This window comes from Rhinolophus ferrumequinum, chromosome 13 (assembly GCF_004115265.2).
Source record: "Rhinolophus ferrumequinum isolate MPI-CBG mRhiFer1 chromosome 13, mRhiFer1_v1.p, whole genome shotgun sequence".
NCBI lineage: Eukaryota > Metazoa > Chordata > Mammalia > Chiroptera > Rhinolophidae > Rhinolophus > Rhinolophus ferrumequinum.
Window position 1 is genome coordinate 49,691,465 of NC_046296.1, and position 19,573 is coordinate 49,711,037.

Below are 19,573 nucleotides of genomic sequence, written 5' to 3' on the forward strand. Positions count from 1 at the left end.
TCCCCTGCCTCAACAATGAGGAAAAAACTAAGTTTGAAAAATATGGTTAAAGGGGCAGCCGGTTAGCTCAGCTGGTTAGAGCGTGGTGCTCTTAATAAGGTTGCCGGTTCGATTCCCGCATGGGCCACTGTGAGCTGCGCCCTCCACAACTAGATTGAAACAACTACTTGACTTGGAGCTGATGGGTCCTGGAGAAACACACTTGAAAAAACAGAAAAAAGAAAAATATGACTAAAAATAGGGCTAAAACATCACCAGAAGGATACAAATGATATACTGGTTTTTGCCTGACTGTTATAGGTAATCAAGTTTTAGCATATCTGGTTATAACTTCATTTTTAGCATAACTAATAAAGCATTAACTGTAAGTCTACAATAATAACAATTAAAAATCTGTTAAATACCTTTAAGATAAATGGATCTGAAATCAGGGCAATCATGTGAATATAATTTGGGATGACTACTAAACAAATGTAAAATATAACCTTACCTTGCCCTGTAACTGTGACAGCTATTCCTTTTTCTAGTTCTTCAACACCCTTCTTATACCATTCCACAGCTTGCTCCTTTTGTCCTGCTTTAAAATAGAAATAATTATTTGTATATATCACAAGTATAAAGAATACACTAAATATTTCCCAAAGATTGCTGTTATTATTAGATGATACATGAAAAAGACAGTTGTGATCAAACAAGTCTGAGAAATATTATTATATGACTTCTTAGGATTTTCAGCATCTTAATGTAGATATAAATTTCCAAAAGGGGGATATAGACTTCAATGTTTCTCAAAATTTTAAGGCTGTGAATTCTTTATTTATTCATCATCTCATGGTATTGATACTTATAACCATTTTGAATGCTATACTAGGGAGAATGTATTTTAAATAATTGGTTTTAAAATATATACATGACTTCAATAATAGTGAGAAAAACACTGTTTAAATGTATTTAAATTCGTGTAATATGTTTATTGTTTGGTACCTCCTTTCTATAGCTTTTATTTAACAAATAACTGCAAAATGAGAATTGCTACATGAGATTTCTACAAGTGTGGCATTTAGTAACACATTTCTATTTTCTTTGAAACAAATGACTGGTTTATAACATTAATTCTTACTCCAAGTTAAGCTTAAAAAGGATCTAAAAATTCAACATATCAACATGTATGTAGGATATTTCTGTAAAGTGATAACAATTATATGAAAATCTCATTGTTTTTGAAAATTAATTTCTTAGTTCTTAGAATCTGCAAAGCCTCTAAGTAGCTAATACAGAGATACAGTCAAGTTATGGTAAGAATCACCTATTAGAACTGTGTGTTTCATTTTTTTCTGAACTCATTTCCCTATTTAATCAAACAAAAATTCCCATGTCCTTTATTAATATTTGAAATTTCGAAATCAATAAAATATCATGACTCTCTTGATAACACAGAATAAACATAGAATAAATATAGAATACTACACACAACTAAGAAATGCTGCCCTTTATGAGTGGGTACCACCTACCTCTCTATCCCTTCCTCCATCCTAAAAATAAATCACTAACTAAACTCAGCCCCTGGGACAGGGTAATTCCTTATGTATTACAGTGCCATTAGTATTTTACACAATGTTTGGTTCAGAGTAAGTGCTCAACAAGTACTTGATAATAACACATGAAGAAATTATTAAGATTTGTTGTAAATCAACTCAAATGATTTGGATGCTTACCTTCTTATTTTTCATAAAGAAAACACCTGTTTACATGTATTTTTGTTATTTTAATTTGAAAGAAGGGGAGAAATGACAGAAAATAGTAAAATAGCATTTGCATTCTAGACTTCTAGTGGTGGGAATATTGCTAATAATGTCACATTTGCTTAAAATTTTTTTAAATAAACTACAATCTAACAGATTAAACAGATTAAACTTTTTTGTGTCTCTTCCCATTCCAACGTCCCTTCCCTTTTCAAAAATCACCCTCATGAATTCAGTGCATACTTTTCTAGTGCATCTTTTTCTGTTGTTCCTATTTTATTTGTATTGTTTTATTTAAAAAATTTACATTGCTTTTGAGATTTTTGTTGCTGTATAGAGATCTAGTTCATTCATTTTTGCCTTCTGTATCATCCCATAATTTATTCAACAACTTAAATAAAAGATATTTAGGTTGGTTCCAGTTTTTCAATATCTCCAATAACGCTACAATAAACGTACTTGTGCCTGTCCCCTCATGTAATGTACGAGTTTCTCTAGGGTATACGCTTCAGAAGTAGCGTTGATGAGTCACAGCTCACCACAGTCTCCATTCACCAGAAACCTACAAATTGCTCCTGGAGAGTGCTTGTGCACTGTGCCAATTCACACTCCTAACAGCAGTGTATGACAGTTCTCATTGGCAACATCTGAACAAAAAGTTTTAAGGAGTTGAGTACATTACTGTAGGCAGATGAAATGACTTGATTACAAATACATTCACAGCTCAACAATTACTCAGTTGCCTAATATTCTTTGGTAACAGGTAGTTGATTTACTGCCTTATTTGAATCGCACAAGTTAGGATGATACAAAATGCATAGATATTTCTTACCTAAAAATAGAAGACTAGTGGAGAAAGGACAGACATACAGGCCAATGGAACAGAAGAGAAAGCCCAGAGCTAGACCTACATTATATCACTGACTGACTTTCACAGAGATGACTAGGGAATTCAGTGGAGGAAGAATAGTCTTTTCAAAAAAAATGATGCTGTAATAATGGACATCCATATGCAAAACCTTCACATGCTATACAAAAATTAAACTCAAATGGATCACAGACCTAAATGTAAAACCTAAAACTATAAAATTTATAGAAGAAAATATAGACAAAATCCTTTGTAATGTTGGCTTAGGCAGAGACTTGTTAGAACATAAAAATTCATGAACAGTAAGAGAAAAAAACTGATTGATACACTAGACTTCACTAAAATTAAAAGCTCCTGTTCTTCAAAACAGAGTTAAGATGATGAAAAGCCACAGACACCTATACTGGGAGAAAATATTTGCAAAACAACATGTCCACTAAAGCACTTATAACCAGAATATATAAAGGAGTCTTACAATACAATGATAAAAAATTAACTCATTAAAAAATAGTGGTCAAGAGATCAAAACATACACTTTACCAAAGAAGAAACATAAATGGCAAATAAACACAAGAAAGATGCTAAACATCATTAGTTGTTAGCAAACTACAAATTAAAACTACAAGATACTATTATGTACATAATTTAGAATGGAAAAGAAATTACAAGATGAAGCATAAATGGACCTCTCCTATGTTTGTAGGTATAAATACAAAATGGTACAGCCATTGGGAAAAGGGTTTAGTAGTTTCTTATGACAGTAACACGCATTTACAGCATGACCCAGCAATCCATTCTTCATATTTACCCAAAGAAATGAAAAGATTAAAGACCTGTACATGAATATTTATAGCAGTTTTATTCATAAAAGCTAAAAACTGGAAACAACCCAGATGTCCATCATTTAGTGAATGGATTAACAAACTGTAGTACATCCATACAAAGAACACTACTCAGTAATAAAAGGGAACAAACAACTGACACATGTAGGAATATGGATGAATCTTAAAAACATGCTAAGTGAAAGACGCTAGACACAAAAGGCTACATATTACATGATTCCATTTATATGACACTCAGTGAAGACAAAACTATAGGGACAGATCAGATCAGAGATTGCCAGGGGCTAAAGCAGGAGAGGGGACTGAGCACAAAAGGGCAGAAGGAAGCTTTTGGGGTGATAAAATATTCAATATATTGATTGTAGTGATGGTTATCCAACTGTTTGTAAAAATTAATTGAATTATACACCCCTAAAAAGGGTAAATTTTACTATCTATGAATTATACCTCCATAAATCTGATTTTTAAAAAGTGCATTATTCCGACATTTATGTATATGGATAACCGCTGTGACTTAGATTATAATACTGGAACTAAAATTTTGATTACAAGAGTAGTATTAGAAGAGAAAAGCTAGAGAAATATTTTTTAAAATACTGTTTCAAGGATTGGAGTTTTCAAAACAGTGAAAATTACCAAAATGTGGAAAGGAGAAAAGCCAACAGAAGTGAGCCTGGCATTTGGGGCACTTTTCTGTTTAAAGCAACTGCCAATTCTGAAAGCAAAAGTGATCAAGAAACTAAGCAGAGCTTTCACCAGGCTCATGGAACTATGTTAAACAATGAATTCCAGGGCATGCCCAGGAGAAGTAGTGGCAAAGATCCAAGGATTTCGGTTTGGACCCTGCATTATTGAAGAGTTATGAACTAGGCCAGACTGCACAAGGGCTGAAACCCATATTCAAATCAATTTAATCCCTTAAGGTAGGGGAAACTACAGCCCATAACTTCCACTGATTACCCTTCTGACTACATATAGCAAAAAATAATCAAACCTTTCAATGGTCAGAAAAGGCACAGAAAAGGCCTTCAAGATACTTTAAATGAGAGTTTCTAGTTTCCCTTACACATTTCCCTCTTACCCCTATGGCTCCAAATAACACTCAAACTCAACTAACCAGACTACACCAAATCAAGAAAGTTGGGATGAAACTTACAATCACTGTTGTATTAAAAATATTAGCCAATAATTTGAACTACAAGTAAACTACATACCATGTTTCCCCGAAAATAAGACCTAGCCAGACAATCAGCTCTAATGCCTCTTTTGGAGCAAAAATTAATATAAAACCTGGTCTTATATTATATTACATTATATTATATTACATAAGACCAGGTCTTATAGTAAAATAAGACCTGGTATTATATTATAGTATAGTATAGTATAGTATATTGTAGTATACTATAGTATATTATGTAAGACCGGGTCTTACAGTGAAATAAGACCCGGTCTTATATTAATTTTTGCTTCAAAAGACGCCATTAGAGCTAACTGTTCGGCTAGGTCTTATTTTAGGGGAAACACGGGTCAATGGCCCAAGGGTCAAATACAGTCAGCTGCTTGTTTTTGTACATACAGCTTTACTGGATCACACTCACTATAAAAGAGTATTAGGCAGTTGTGATACAGCTTAAAAATTTACTAAACGGCCCAACAAAACAATCAAACCCAATGTAAAAATGAGCAAAGAACTTGAATAGACATTTTTCTAAAGAAGATATGCAAATGACAAATAAGCACATGAAAATATGCTCAACATCATAAGACATTAGGAAAATGTAAATCAAAACAATGATGAGATACCACTTTACATTAGGATGGCTATATTATTTTTCTGAAAAAACCTTAAAACTAACAAATGTGTATAGAGAAATTAGAAACCCTTGTGCACTGGTGGTGGAATGTAAAAATGGTATAGCTGCTATGGAAAAAAGTTTGGCAGTCCCTCAAAAAATTAAACATAGAATTACCGTATGATTCAGCAAGTCAACTCCTAGGTAAGTATTCAAAAGCATTGAAAGCAGGGACTTAAACAGATACTTGTACATCAATGTTCATAGCAGCATTATTTGTGATAGATAGAAACCCAAATGTCCAACAGATGAACAAAATGCAGTATATACACACAATGGAATATTATTCAGCAAATTAGTAGAGACAGAAAGCAGAACAGAGGTTATCAGGAACTGGTGAAGGGGAGAATGGAGAAAGGGAAATGGGGGAGTTACTGTTTAGTAGGTATGGAATTTCAGTTTGGGATGATGAAAAGTTCTAGAAATGCATAGTAGTGATGGTTGCATAATGCTGTGAATGTACATGTCACTGAATTATACACTTTAAATTATTAAATTGGCACATTTTATGTAATCTATGTTTTACCACAATAAAAAAAATTACCAAATGATCTATTATAGGCAGTTTGCTGATCCCTGGTATACAGCAATAAAAACGAATAAAATACTGCCACATGCAACATCATGAATTAATCTGACAAGCATAATGTTGAGCAAAAGAAGCCACACACAAGAACATATGTGATTCCATTTATAAAGCTCAAGATTAGGCAAAATTGATGTATGATGTTAGAAGTTAAGATTTGTAGATGTCTATGCAAAGGATGGGGAAAGGTAAGTGAGTGGCCCTCCCACTGGTGAGAAAGGCAGGCTTCTGGAGCTAACATTTTATTTCTTGACCTGGTGGGGTTTCAAACTGCTGTGAGCAATTTGAAAATTCATTAAGCAATATATTGTATTATTTGTGCACTTTGTGTATTTTAAAAAAGTGTACTTAAAAACTGAAAAAATAGAGGAAAAAGATCAGACATATTGAAATGGAAAGAGTTCCGATACATTAAGTGAAAAAGGTTATAGATTAGTTTGTATGTAACACGTTTTTTTTCCTCTGATGAATAAATATTTATCTTTGTATAATTAGACAAAGTCAAGAAACTTGTTAGTAATCATCTCTCTAAGGGTAAGATTACAGATTTTCTCTTTTTATATTTGTTCATTATATTTTAAGTATGTGTTACTGAACAAGCAACAGAAATACTAAAAATATCCACTTTTAAACAGGTAAGTATAGTAGACTAATTTGTGAATTATCTACTGCATCTTTTCATTTACGTATTAGTGGTAGCCACTAGAAAAGTCAAAACAAGAGTAGTTTGGGGTAGAGAGAGATGTGTGTTTACAAGTGAGTTAGAAGACTGAGATTTAAGTCCTTGCTCCATGATTTAATAGCTGTATGATGTTGAGAAAGTTAGTATCTCTGAGCTCCAGTCTCCTTACCTAAAAACAAGGTAACATTTCTTTCACGTAACTCTGAGTTGTGGCAAAGATCAAACGAAAAGGGTACACAGTAATACTTTAAATAATAAAGAGGTATGTAAACATTACTTTTACTATCTTTATTATACTTGTATTTAGTAAATTTGTTGATTAATTTAAATCCTTGTACTCCTAAACTGTATGAACAATTATACGTTCCTGAATTTTGCTCATTCAAGTTACACAAAACCCACTGCTTTCTTTTACTTATCTAATTTAGTCCTTCTTAAGTATCTGTTTACAAACAATTCCAGGTAGCAAATACATCCATTTTCCTACACAATTTTCTGCTAGTAACTTGCAAGTGTCACAATTAGCAGAGTAACAGGTATCGTTAAAGATCTTGCAGATTTTAATATGTGCTAATCCTCAATCAACCACAGGGATCATGAAGCATCAGCCTAACAGTCCCTTAATTCTCTCATAGTTTCCTATTACAGAAAGGATGCTTTCTACTCTAATGCAGCAAAACGGTCGTATTTGCTTCCATTTTTAAACTTCAAGGTTTTTTCCTGAAGTAAATACTTATTTCCCTATTAAATGGGACGGTTTTGAATCCCATGTAAAGAAATCATTTCAGTTTGGGACATTTTCTTTAAACTTTAAGAATGTTGATTAATTTATCTTCTTTAAACTCTTTTGAGTTTATTATGTGTGGTGGGTAATTTTAATTTCCTTCTGTGCATTTTCTGTATTTTCCAAATTCTTTACCAAGAGCTTGCATTATGTTCACATATGAGTACAAAAAATTCATTTTATCTCTTTTGTAATAAAAAGCTAGGATACTAAGTGAGGAGTGAAGTTAGAGGGAGACTTCCATCTGCTTTTTTGTGAAGGGTCACAATAAGCAAAAGTATTTTTATACTTTAAAAGTAATTCTTCCCCAAATCTCATTTACACAGCTGCTGTTCCCTAAAACGGGTAATGTAAACTAGGTAACAAGGTTTAACAGTGTTCTAATATAACCTCTAATATAATCTTAAAAGGATTGTTGAATTAATAATGACAGTTCCCATTTTCTGAGGACCTACTATGCACAGACACTAAGCATTTTACAAACATTATCTCATTGTAAGTAACTTGCCCACGATCTTTTGTAGTTGGAATTCAAATGTCAATTTGGATAAGAGGCACTGCAATTTAAAAAGGATAAAATTGGACCCTCAAAGCTGAGAAAGAAGAAAGCAGCCCTGACATCCAGGAGCTGGCCTATCAGCTAGGGCTTATTTTCCTCCAAAATAAGACCTAGCTGGACAATCAGATCTAATGCTTCTTTGGGAGCAAAAGTTAACGTAAGACCCAGTCTTATTTTACTATAAGACTGGGTATAATATAATACTGGGTCTTATTAATTTTTGCTCCAAAAGACGCATTAGAGTTGCTTGTCTGGCTAGGTCTTATTTTCATGGAAACACGGTAGGAGCTGACCTGGCATTACAAGCTAGGCCTCGGTGTTCCGTTGAACATATTCTGTGGAACATAAACAATTTCACACAACATAACATCACACAAAGCCACTCTATAATCATGTCTAAACACAGACAAATCATGAACAATGTCCAAGCCATTAAATACCAAACATGCCCCTCTTTAGGCTCAGGAGTGCTTCTTAACCAATTACGGCTTTAGCCTAACTCTGGTCTTACCTCTTTCTAGATCAGATTTATTAAGATACTTAATCATAGAATTATCCTTACTTCCTGACAGCATCCAATCCAGAGGAAATCGCTGCTGCTTTAAATCCTCTTCAAAATCACCTAACACAAGCCCAAATTCTTTGGGTTCTTTCCAGCACCCTTTTCCTGAGATACACCATGGTTTCCCAAGGTGTATGTTCTCGCTGGTTAAAATAAGTAAAATAAATCCCATTGTTAAACCACAGATGTGTCCCTAGAGATGGCTGACTGAAAGGGATCGACAAAGCCCACTTAAGAACAACAGTTAATTCTCTCCCTTTCTATTGTAGCATAAAATATCTGCAGAACAACAGAAAAGATGTGAATAAGTGTAGCATGTCTATGCTATACCCATATAGCTATCAAACATTTAACAGTCTCCAAGAAAATAATAGATTCTGACATTTTTCTTTCCTCATTTACTAGAAAGAACAACTGCAGAGATGTGAGTATGCTCAAAGATGTTTCATTCTATAGGATATCTAGCATGAGCAATTGTAAGTCACAAAGCAAAAGAAAAAAAAGGCTACATCAGTATATTAATACCTTCACTGGTATTATATGGATCAAGGAGAGGAAAAATAGTAGAAAAGTAGAGCATCTATACTTTGCCAGAAGTAAAAAATCCAACCAACTACTACTGAGTAGAGCAACCACTGTTGGGGAAAAACATGGTGGAAAGCGGAAGAAAGAGTTAGGGAAGATCTTTCTTCAATAATTTAATATTCACTTACTGATTATCTCTTAATTGTTATTAGGATGACTTACAATAATCTTAGGAATCTAGTTAACAGGTGAGTTGTACAGGGTTTAACTGTGTTCTACATTAGGAAAAATATAAACTGCAATAAACAAACAGCTAAAAACAGAATAAGAAATAAAGCTCCCGACAGTGGCTACCTTTCTATCTCTTTGTGCAAATACCACTAAATATTCTTGAAGAGAAATGTGAAATGTTTATCATGTATTTAATAAAAGGTAAAGTTACTCTCTGGGAAAAGTATATTATCTGAATGTCCATCCATCAGAATAATTCTTTCCTTATTCTAATGATGTATACTTTAAAGCCCAAGAAAATTGTCTGAAATCAATCCTTTCAAAATGGTGTCCAGTAGTTTTTAGGAGTAAAAGAAAGTATACCAAATCTGACACTTCTGATTTCTACACTCTATCTTTACCTTCTAAAAACAGATGTGGTTAGGCAAGTATTTTGTGTGTGTTTTAAATAAAGTCCAAAGGTAAATAATATGGAATTACAAAATTATATGGAAATCAACTTTTTATATAACCTGCTGTTTTCATATAAACTGACTAGGAATAAGTCAAAAAGGATTTTATTTAGACAATTTTTGTCCTTGATGCCAGATTCTTCAGCCCTACAACATCCTGAGAAACTGGCTTTCTCATACAACATTCTGGACCCTTACTGTCAAGTCCTACATACCTGAGGTAATCCAACCACACCTAGAGAACCTGCACCGCTGTTCTACCCAGGATATCTCAGGCTTGTCTACCTGCGGGAACCATGTGAAACATGTTAGGTCATATCCTGGTTAATCCAAAGAACCACTGTTACAACCTTCTCTTTTCTTCCAACTATACAAGGGACTCTGCATTACAAAACAGAGAACCTGCTTAGTATAAAACAAAAAGTATAAAATCACAAGTCTGTTCACCTAAATGCTGTTCCTGGTCCTGCTATGGTGAATTTACTCTTTAAATTTCAGTTTCTCCATATATACAATGGATATCATAGGTTATCAGTTTTCCAAGGATGTTCAACAATTTAAGAAAATATCCACAAAACTATTTAATTCCTTGAAAAAAAATGAGGGATACATAATATAAATGAAAATATATACACATTTATTAATCACATATGCATATATTGTCTTAACAGATCTCACGGGAGAGGAAGTGAGTTTTTCTCGAATAACATGTGGAATGCAGAGCTGTGCAAATTAACTGGTATCCAATAAATGTTTGCTTCAATGGTACACCTCACATAGCCTTATATTAGGTAAATACAATTTGCTGTGTTGTTCTTCTCTATTTAAGATAGTCTGGTTAAAGACAAACTTAGGCCTTTATGAAAATTCAGTATCAAAGTTGAGTATGCCGTAAGAAAGAATGAAATCCAAAATAAACAGTCACCACATTAACCTCATTTCTACACTATTTTATTGGCCTTTATCATTTCAAGGCACCAAATGTTTCAATTAACAACACTGTAGTCTGAAATAACTCACTTTACCTGACGAAATAAAGTGGGTCTCAGAACATTCAGAAGCTAAGTCAAGTTGCTAAGAGAATGGCAGTACATGACAATACAAGACCCTTAAGGGTTTAACAGAGTTAGGAAAACTTTGAAGACTGCCTATCCAGTTCATTTCTATTTGTTTATATGTATGTATGTTTGTTGTTGTTGATATATATTTTAATGCAGTGTGAAAGAGGGAGAATGAAATTCTCTTGGAATTAAGTTCTGTATTGTCAAGGATGGCTCTGAGGCAAATAGACTTCAAATGTGAATTCTTACACCAACTCGATTAAGGCTGAAGTACAAAATTTTTCAATATGCTAAAGGAAAAACTTAAGATAGAACCATGACAATATGAACTCTGTTTTACTTCATTTTTACAGGAAAATGAATATATAACTAATTTGTTTGTTTGAATTTATTTTCTCATGATTCATCAGTTATAGAATTCAAACTGAAGAGTTATCATAGCCCATTCTGATGTTCACTTTAGAAATTAACACATAAATAAAACAAAAGCCTTTGAATACAAACATCATCAGTAGAAAGAGGGTGAAATAAGGGGCACGTAGATTGCTGAAATATTTATACATAAGGAAATATGTTAGAAGGATTTAAATATAATATATGCATATGTGATACTCAAAGATAAATCACTAGCATGAAACTCAAGGTCTGAATTCTACTTCTGTCACGAATCCTCACACAGAACTGATTTTTCTGCTAATCTAAGAGCCTAGGGTCTTTTTCCTTTTCCATACCTCGGTTTTCCTTGACCTCTCTCCTTATCCTACCTCCCAACGCCCACCACCCAGTATTAACTAGAATTTTATTTTCTGGCATTCTCTTCCTAAACACAACAATTAATCTACCTTTAAACATATTTCCTCTACTCAAAAACATCTTTTGACCTAGATTAATCAACTTCAGAGGACCCTATTGTAATAGGGTACTGCAATAAAACAGTGCTTCTCTAGGAAAGGACGATGGTACCCTTCTTCATCCTCCCCAAGAGATCCTTGGATGTTCCTAAGAGGTGGTAAAGAATGAAGCAGTTAACAAAACACTTCCTTCCAGAAATACATGGTATTTTTTCTTAAGTGTGTCTCCTTCCTTGAACCCTCTTAACCTCCACTCTTACACTCCAAAACCACCAATCACTGCCTTTCCTTATATCCTACTTCTTACTACCTCGCCCCACCAAAGAAATAGGTTTCAACAAAACTGAAATTCTAGAACAGTCTCTGGAGTTGATAGTGGAGAGAGAGCGACTACAAATGAAGTGCAGATTGGCTTTTTTTTTTTTAATTTAACTAATGGACAATGCAAGTGAGTACTTAATTGAGGTGTGGTAGAAAACTATTCTTTGGTAGTTAGAGGGAAAAGAAAATCTCAGCATACTGGAGTTGGGATGAAAACAGGAATTTTCAAAATGTTATTCCTAATTTCATTTATCATCTTCCATAAAAAAAACTTTCATTAGCAACTAGCATAGGTTTGGAATGATCTGCTTTAATCTTTGGAGCCTTAGTTTGTTCATCTGTAACATGCTGACAGTAACAGTACCTTCACCTCACAGGGTAATTGTGAGGATTAAATAGATAACACATGCAAAGCTAAGAGCACCGTGCCTGACACATAGAAAGGCTAAAAAACATTAGCTTAAAAGGAATCTGAAGGATGTAGTATCTTTGCTTTCGTTCAGAAACATTTTAAGTTTTATTGTAAAATGGTATAAGTTTATCCTACTCATTCACTTAACATTTCAATTTAGAAACACAGAGGCTACCTTGGAATACTGATTTAGATAAAATCAAACTAACCAGAGACAAAGTTTTACGCTAAAACTTTACTGAAAAATACTTAGGAGTCATTATACTGATCAAATGACTGTCATGAAACTTTAAAAATGCAAATTCAGCTGTAATCATATGCAGCTGTTCTTTTCAAAATTAAGTCACCATTTGTTCTTTTTTTTTGACACTACAGTACTCTGCTTTCATTAAAAGGCTATAACAAGGCACAGCTTCTTCGATATCAAAACCTTTTAGAAACCTGGCTCAAAGGAAGACACACTGTTTACAGTGCGAGAAAGAATCCGTGTGGTCACTCTAGGACAACTGTCACTGTCATCAGCACGTCCAGATATCTCATAGAGACTTGGGTCCTGAGAAGTGTAGGGGAAGGCCGGTGTCTGAAACCAAGTCGACAGCTAGAGCGCCCTGAAAGGGGAGAGATTTTAACTGAGAATCGTAGAGGATGAAGGTCTGACTGCGGGGAAGCAGTCTCATGGGGCGGATCAATTCCGGGGGTGCACAGCCCGCTCCCGCAGGAAAGGGACGCAGGTGTTGCCCTCTTTCGGCGACCCCACCAATTTCTTCCCGGCGCCGCCGCCCCTTCCCCCCAGCCCTCCGGTTACCTTTCTCGTCCTCATCGATGCGCAGGGCAACAGAGATGTACTCGAAGGCCTGTTTGTGGAAGGCTCGGACGCGCTCAGCCTCCCCGCCCGGCACCGGCGCCGGTGGTGAGGCCGACGACGGCGCAGCCGGGGAGCTCCTCTTGGCGGCCATGAGGGCGCGGGAGAAGCGCTGGCAGAGCCACACGAAGAGGAGCCCCAGGTGGAAGGCGACCAAACGCAGCAGCGCGAAGCCTACGAACAGCGGGTAGGAGAAGTAGTACAGGTTCCGCTTATGCAGCGACTCCGGCGGAGGGGCCGGCCTGGGGGCGGGACGGGCGGGGGCCAGGCAGGGGGGCGGAGGCCTGGGAGGCACCGGGCTGCTGGCGCCGCCGGAGCCTTTTTTCTTCCCTCGTCCGCCCGGAGAATTCATTCACAGCTCCCACTGCCGCCGCCGCCATAACCCGTCTCCCGCAGACCGACGGCGACTAAGGGACGGCAGCGGCCACAGGGACGGCGAGGGCCAAAACCCCCGCGCGCTGGCAGGTCCCAAGAGCTCGGCACCTCCACACGCGGCTCGTCGGCCCCGCCCCTTTCTCCTCTCAAGGCCGGGAGCACAACCCCTTCTCCTCCTCCTGCGGTCGTTGGTTTCTGCCCCTCCCTCTCTCTGTCCTCTCAGCCGCCTCCGGTAGCTCAGAGAGGCGGCCGCGCGCGCACGCCGTCCCGTGTCTTTCTCCGGCGCGCGCGCGCACGCCGCCGTCTTTTGTTGCCCTGAGCTCCTAGTGCGCTTGTGCGGCGTCCGCCCCTCGGTCCCTTCCCTGAGGAACTAAAGTTCCCAGTGTGCAGTTCGGCTCTACGCGATGGGCTCGGACCGTCGCTGCGGGTTTAACCGCCCCTGGGAGCTCCTGAGCTGGGAACGTTGCTCAACTCACAGTAGGGACGGCAGCAGTTTGGCGTCGCTCGGCTAGGTCGCTGGGTTTCTGTCTCGGAGTGTCATCGTTTTCTTATATGTATTTCTTTTAGCGTTTTCTGCCAATCTTCCGCAAAGGATAATTAACTTGAGTTCTATCTCAAGCAATAGGTACCAAATCTGGTAATTATCTGAGATGGGTGCAGTAGTAGAGACGTACAAACGTAAGGTCACTCAAAACGATAATGTTAGCTCAGTGGAATGACGTCAACGATTCCAGAGGTTTAAATTAGTACATGTTTAGATGAAGACAATTTGCTTGAATAAGGGAATCAAGTTTTGGACAGTAATCATCCCATAGTTCACTGAGGAAACCATACGGGGCCTTTTTTGAAAAAAAAAAAAATTCTATTCGATGTACCTTCCTTTGGGGATCTACCTACATACCTCTGCTGCCTGTAGTCTAATGAGCTGCAAGCACAGAACCCCACCTCCCAGATCACAGAAGTAGACATACTAGGTCATTGATACTCTCCTAGAAACTGAAATCTTGGATGGAGATACACTGGGATAAAAGGTAGTAGGAACTGAGTGCCCTAAAGAGCTGGTCTATCAGTTCATCTCCCTGAGATCCCCAGAGATGCCAGGTTCCTAGACTGGTCACTTGATAATGTAACCTATCCAATAAAACTACTCAGTCTATTTCTCTGTTTCTGTTTCTCTTCTTCCTCTCCCTTTCTCCTTCCCTCCTCTCTCTCCATCCATCTCTCTACCTCTCTCTTTTTTCTCTTTTTATTTGGGTTAGTCATAATTGTTTTATGTTACCTAAAACTAAGGAATGCTAACTGATACAAAGTCCCCATTGTTTACAGTGTGAGGTTTACAAATGCTTCAGGCCAGCTTCCAAGAATCTCCACATTCTGGCCACAACTTTATCTAAATTTTTCCCACCACTACTTCCCTACAAATATAGGCTACTGTAAAAAATAACCATCTCCCTATTTCTTTCCTATTTTTCCTCTCTTCAACCCCTTTTCCTGCCTCTGTTTTTTCTGAAATGCCCTCTCTAATATCTGATTCATTTCAATTCCTGGCTTTTTTCTTTTGAACCCCACAGTACTTTTTGTTGTGTGAAATCTATTACATTTAAACATATATCATGTACACAAGATATGTGTAACATATCTGTAGTTTAAAATGATAAACAGGATCCAGTTTAAGAAAAACTAATGTAACCAGTTCCTTGAAGAACTCTATGACCCCTCCCTAATTTCAATTTCTTTTCTCCCCCTCTGGAGGAAGCCACTATCCTGAATTTTGTACTCATCATTTCTTTGACTTTCGTTTTAGTTTTGCAATGTATGTAGTTATCTCTAAACAACATAATTTTGCCTGATTTTGACACAATTATACTGCATGTTTTCTTCTTAATTAGCTTTTTCTGCTCAATATTTAAGTGTTGGAGATTTCTGCTTGTTTTGTATAATTATAGTACTTTTATTTTCACTGCTATATTCCATTATATAAATTTACCACAATTTATTTTACTATTTAACTGTTGGTGGATATTCAGTTTGGTGCCAGGATATATTTTTCCTTATGTAACTAACTTTTTAATTTACTCAAGACATGGCCCAATACAGTGTTCTGGAATCAAAATGGTTGTATTCAAATCCCTGCTCCATCACTTTCTGTGAGCTTGGATTAGTGACAGCTTCCACAGCTCTGTTTCAGTTTCCACATCTATTACATAATAACAGAGAAGTAGGCAGTGCCTGGAATGAAGTTGTTGCTTATTTGTTGAATGAAGAACGGCGCTCCCATAGCTACACATATAAACTAAAACTAAAACTAAAACTATTGACAAGTGTGAGCATTCTTTACTCTCTCCTGGGACTATAATTCTCATTCATTTTTCTTTCCCGTAGAATTGCTTCTCTTCCAACCTCCACTGTCAAAATCTTTCAAGGCTTAACTGTAATGTTATTTTCTTGATTAATCCTTCCCTTATCACCTCCAGCAGAAATAATCCTATTTTTTAATTCTTATGACAATATGGTTGTTACTCGATGGCTCTTTTAATACAGTGCCTTGTGTAATAGTTACTTAAATACTTTATCACCTCCTGATATAGATTATAAACTTATTTCAAGGCAGTGGACAAACTTTACATAATTTGTCTCACTTTCTGCACCTCGCCTGATGCCTTGCTGTTGGTATTCATTTAATAAATATTAATAATTTTAAAAACAATTCAAATATGGTGATTGTTGTAGATATCTGTTGTTGTGTAATAAGCCACTCCAAAACTTACTGGTTTAAGGTAACAGCCATTTATTTACTTACAATTCTATGAGTCAGCATTTTGAGCTAGGTTCAGCTGGATGGTTCTTATGCCAGCCTTGCGTAGGGTTATTCATGTGGATGAAGTCATCTGATGGCTTGACTGGGCTGGGTGACTTAGTTATCCTCACGCACACGTCCAGATGCAGGTGGTGGCTATTCGCTGGGGTATATGTCTCCAGCAGGATATTCCAGACTTTTTTATATAGCATCTGGCTTCCAAGACAGTATGAGTGGAAGCTGCAAACCCTCTTAAAGCCTAAACTCTAAAGTTGTACAATGTAATTTCTGTTGCATTCTGTCATGAAAGCAAATCACAAGGCCAACTCCAGTTTAAGAGATGGGAAAATAAATTCTACATCTTGATGGAGGAGTGGCAAAGGCACATTGTAAAGGGATATATTCATATATATATATAATTCCATATGGAATTATTGTGGCATCTTTGCAAGTAATCTACCACCATGATTATATGTAGAATTTCCTTTTACCTCAGGTTCACATTGGAGCTTAGGATGGACCACTCATCTAAGAAAGCATTTCCCAACCATTTTTCGGAATTATAGAAACCTTCTTAGTTTCAATCATGAGGTAAATTAACTTACTTAAATTTAAGGAGACAACAACAACAATGATGATGATGACTATTATTACTAACATTTACTGAACCCATATTCTGGGCTAAGCAGTTTAACTTTTACTCTCTTATGTAATCATCACTATTTGAGTTAAACGATATTGTTTCCATTTTTTTATTTATTTATTGGGGTGACAACTGTTAATAAAATTACATAGGTTTCAGGTGTACAATTCTGTATTACATCATCTATAAATCCCATTGTGTGTTCACCACCCAGAGTCACTTCTCCTTCCATTACCATATATTTGATCCCCTTACCCTCATCTCCCACCCCCCAACCCCCTTACTCTCTGGTAACCACTAAACTATTGTCTGTGTCTATGAGTTTTTGTTTCTCACTTGTTTGTCTTGTTCTTTTGTTGTTTTTGGTTTATATACCACATATCAGTTAAATCGTATGGTTCTCTGCTTTTTCTGTCTGACTTATGTAGCTTAGCATTATACTCTCAAGATCCATCCATGTTGTCACAAATGTTCCTATATCATCTTTTCTTACTCCATTTTTTAAAATAAGAAATTTGAGACTCTAACATTACTTGCTCAACAGCATATATTAGTTAATGACACATCTACTTCAGGTCTTAAGGTAAAAATCTAGGCTTGCTTCCAGAAAAAAACATTTTTATATCATCTGTTTATATTTTATTAATTATGAAATAAATACGTTTTTAGCCCCTGGAGCAGGAGTAATCTTTCCTTCCTGGTCATCCAGATGTTGAGTTTCTGGCCTCTGGCCTTCCACTTGTTAAGTCTCTACTATCCAGTTGTACTTAATTTTGACTGTGCATTTCTGTACCTTGGCCATTTTTTATTTTTTGGCATGGTAAAAATATGGCATTGAGAGTCAGAAAGACTCTAGTTCCGCCACTTAGTTGTGTGATGTGGGACAAGTTCTTTGGTTAACTCCTGTGTAAAAGAAACTGAATAAGAATTAAATTACAAAATGAAAAAATCTAAAACCTCCAGGAAAAGTCCTGTAACATAAGAAAGCTTAATCAATTTATTTGTTTTTGTCTCTTATGCCTACAGTGCCATTTCACAATTCAGAAAGTACTGGGATCTCAATTTTTAGTAATCGCAACCCACATCTTCTGCCTCTTGGAATTATATCCCAGTCACACCCATTTTCTGAATTAACATCTTTCTAAATGTATCTCAAGAAAAATAGTGCCTGAATGTCACCCTGGCCTTATAATCTGCCTGGACTGAGGATTCTAACCTCAGCCATTTAATCTACAGCGTGACAGCCTCCCAGTTTTCAGATGGTAAGAACTTGCAGGACACTTAATCTTGAATGGAATCTGGGCCAGTGTCACCAGGACAAAAAGGAGGAACTGAGTACTGTGCTAACTAATCCAGGACATTTGGTCACTTTATCACTTTAACCCATTAATCTATTTACGAAGTAACTATCACCAAATAGTTGTTTGGATATTTTAGCTCTACTTCTAAGGAACTCCCTAAATCTTTATCTTGAGATATGCTGGATTATTTGAAGTAGGGACCAATGACAGATGTTAAGGACCTCTTTTAAATGAAAAAAATAATAGTAAGTAAAATAAAATGGCATACCTAGAACCAAGAGAGGAGATGACTGATTTTGAGAAAAGCAGAAAACTTAAAAGAAACAAAAGACATGGTTGAAGGTGAGGGATGGGAACAATCAGGGGATTATCATCCTATAGCTGTGTTAATAAGCAAATATATAATTATGGACAATTAATCGTTTCCCTGTACTTAGTTCACATTGTAGCACATATTCATTCACTTGTTCAACAAATAGTTATGTAGCTTAGACAACATGCCAGGCAATGAGTAAGGTGCCAGGAATATAGTTGGGAATGAGATCAAGTTTATAGTCTAATGCAGTGGCCAAAAAACTAAAATAAAAAACTAGCAGCAGTGGTCAGACATATAACATGAGTCCTATGTGTGGGTGTGGAATTAAAAAAATGTATATATGATGTGAATGATGGAGACCATGAGAAACTGGAGTAGCATCCCTTTATTAGATGAGATAGCTGTTACTCAGCTAGCTCCCGCTGATTTTTGCCTTTCAATGTGGTCTTTTAAAAATATTTCAAGAGATACCAGAATTCTAATTTTTATGTGAAATCTTCTATTGCCTAGGAGATATGGTTCAAAATTTAAAAACGGATACACTAAAACTAAACAGATACCAGTTTGAGAGTCTCTAGTTACAGAGGATTTGTTACTAGTGAAAGTGTGAATGAGCTCATGGTTTTGAAATAGTAGTAGGTGTAAGAGCATAAATTGTTACCCAACCTGCTCAACTTGATTTTAAAGCAACGATTCTATAAATGAATGCTCTAGAATGGCAGTCTAGATTATCAGAGGGTATATTCAATCATCACTCTAAACAAAGTACTTGGGTATATAAATATAATATTACATTTCTATATTTATGGTGGGCAGGGTGTATTTACTCTAGTGCACATGAAAAGCAAAGTAACGGGAATTGTTAGCACAGGGTGAATGTTGGGGCACATAAAAGTTGTTTTCAAAGATGGTTTCTACCAACTGCGGTGGTTTCAGAAGACTTTATCC

General features: G+C 36.3%; 1 protein-coding gene across 3 annotated transcripts in view; it reads right to left on the bottom strand.

The window, feature by feature from the left end:
- Positions 1-13,832, bottom strand: part of SPAST (spastin) — a 48,915-nt gene extending 35,083 nt beyond the window's left edge. The window contains exons 1-2 of one of the 3 annotated variants that reach the window (XM_033124758.1): positions 13,137-13,832; positions 491-577 (exon numbers count right to left, since the gene is read on the bottom strand). In XM_033124758.1, the coding sequence (XP_032980649.1) occupies positions 491-577; positions 13,137-13,545 (496 nt within the window). In that variant the 5' untranslated portion in view covers positions 13,546-13,832. The remainder of the gene's footprint in view (positions 1-490; positions 578-13,136) is intronic. The other 2 variants (XM_033124757.1, XM_033124756.1) reach the window with 2 other exon arrangements.
- Positions 13,833-19,573: the final 5,741 nt, after the last annotated feature.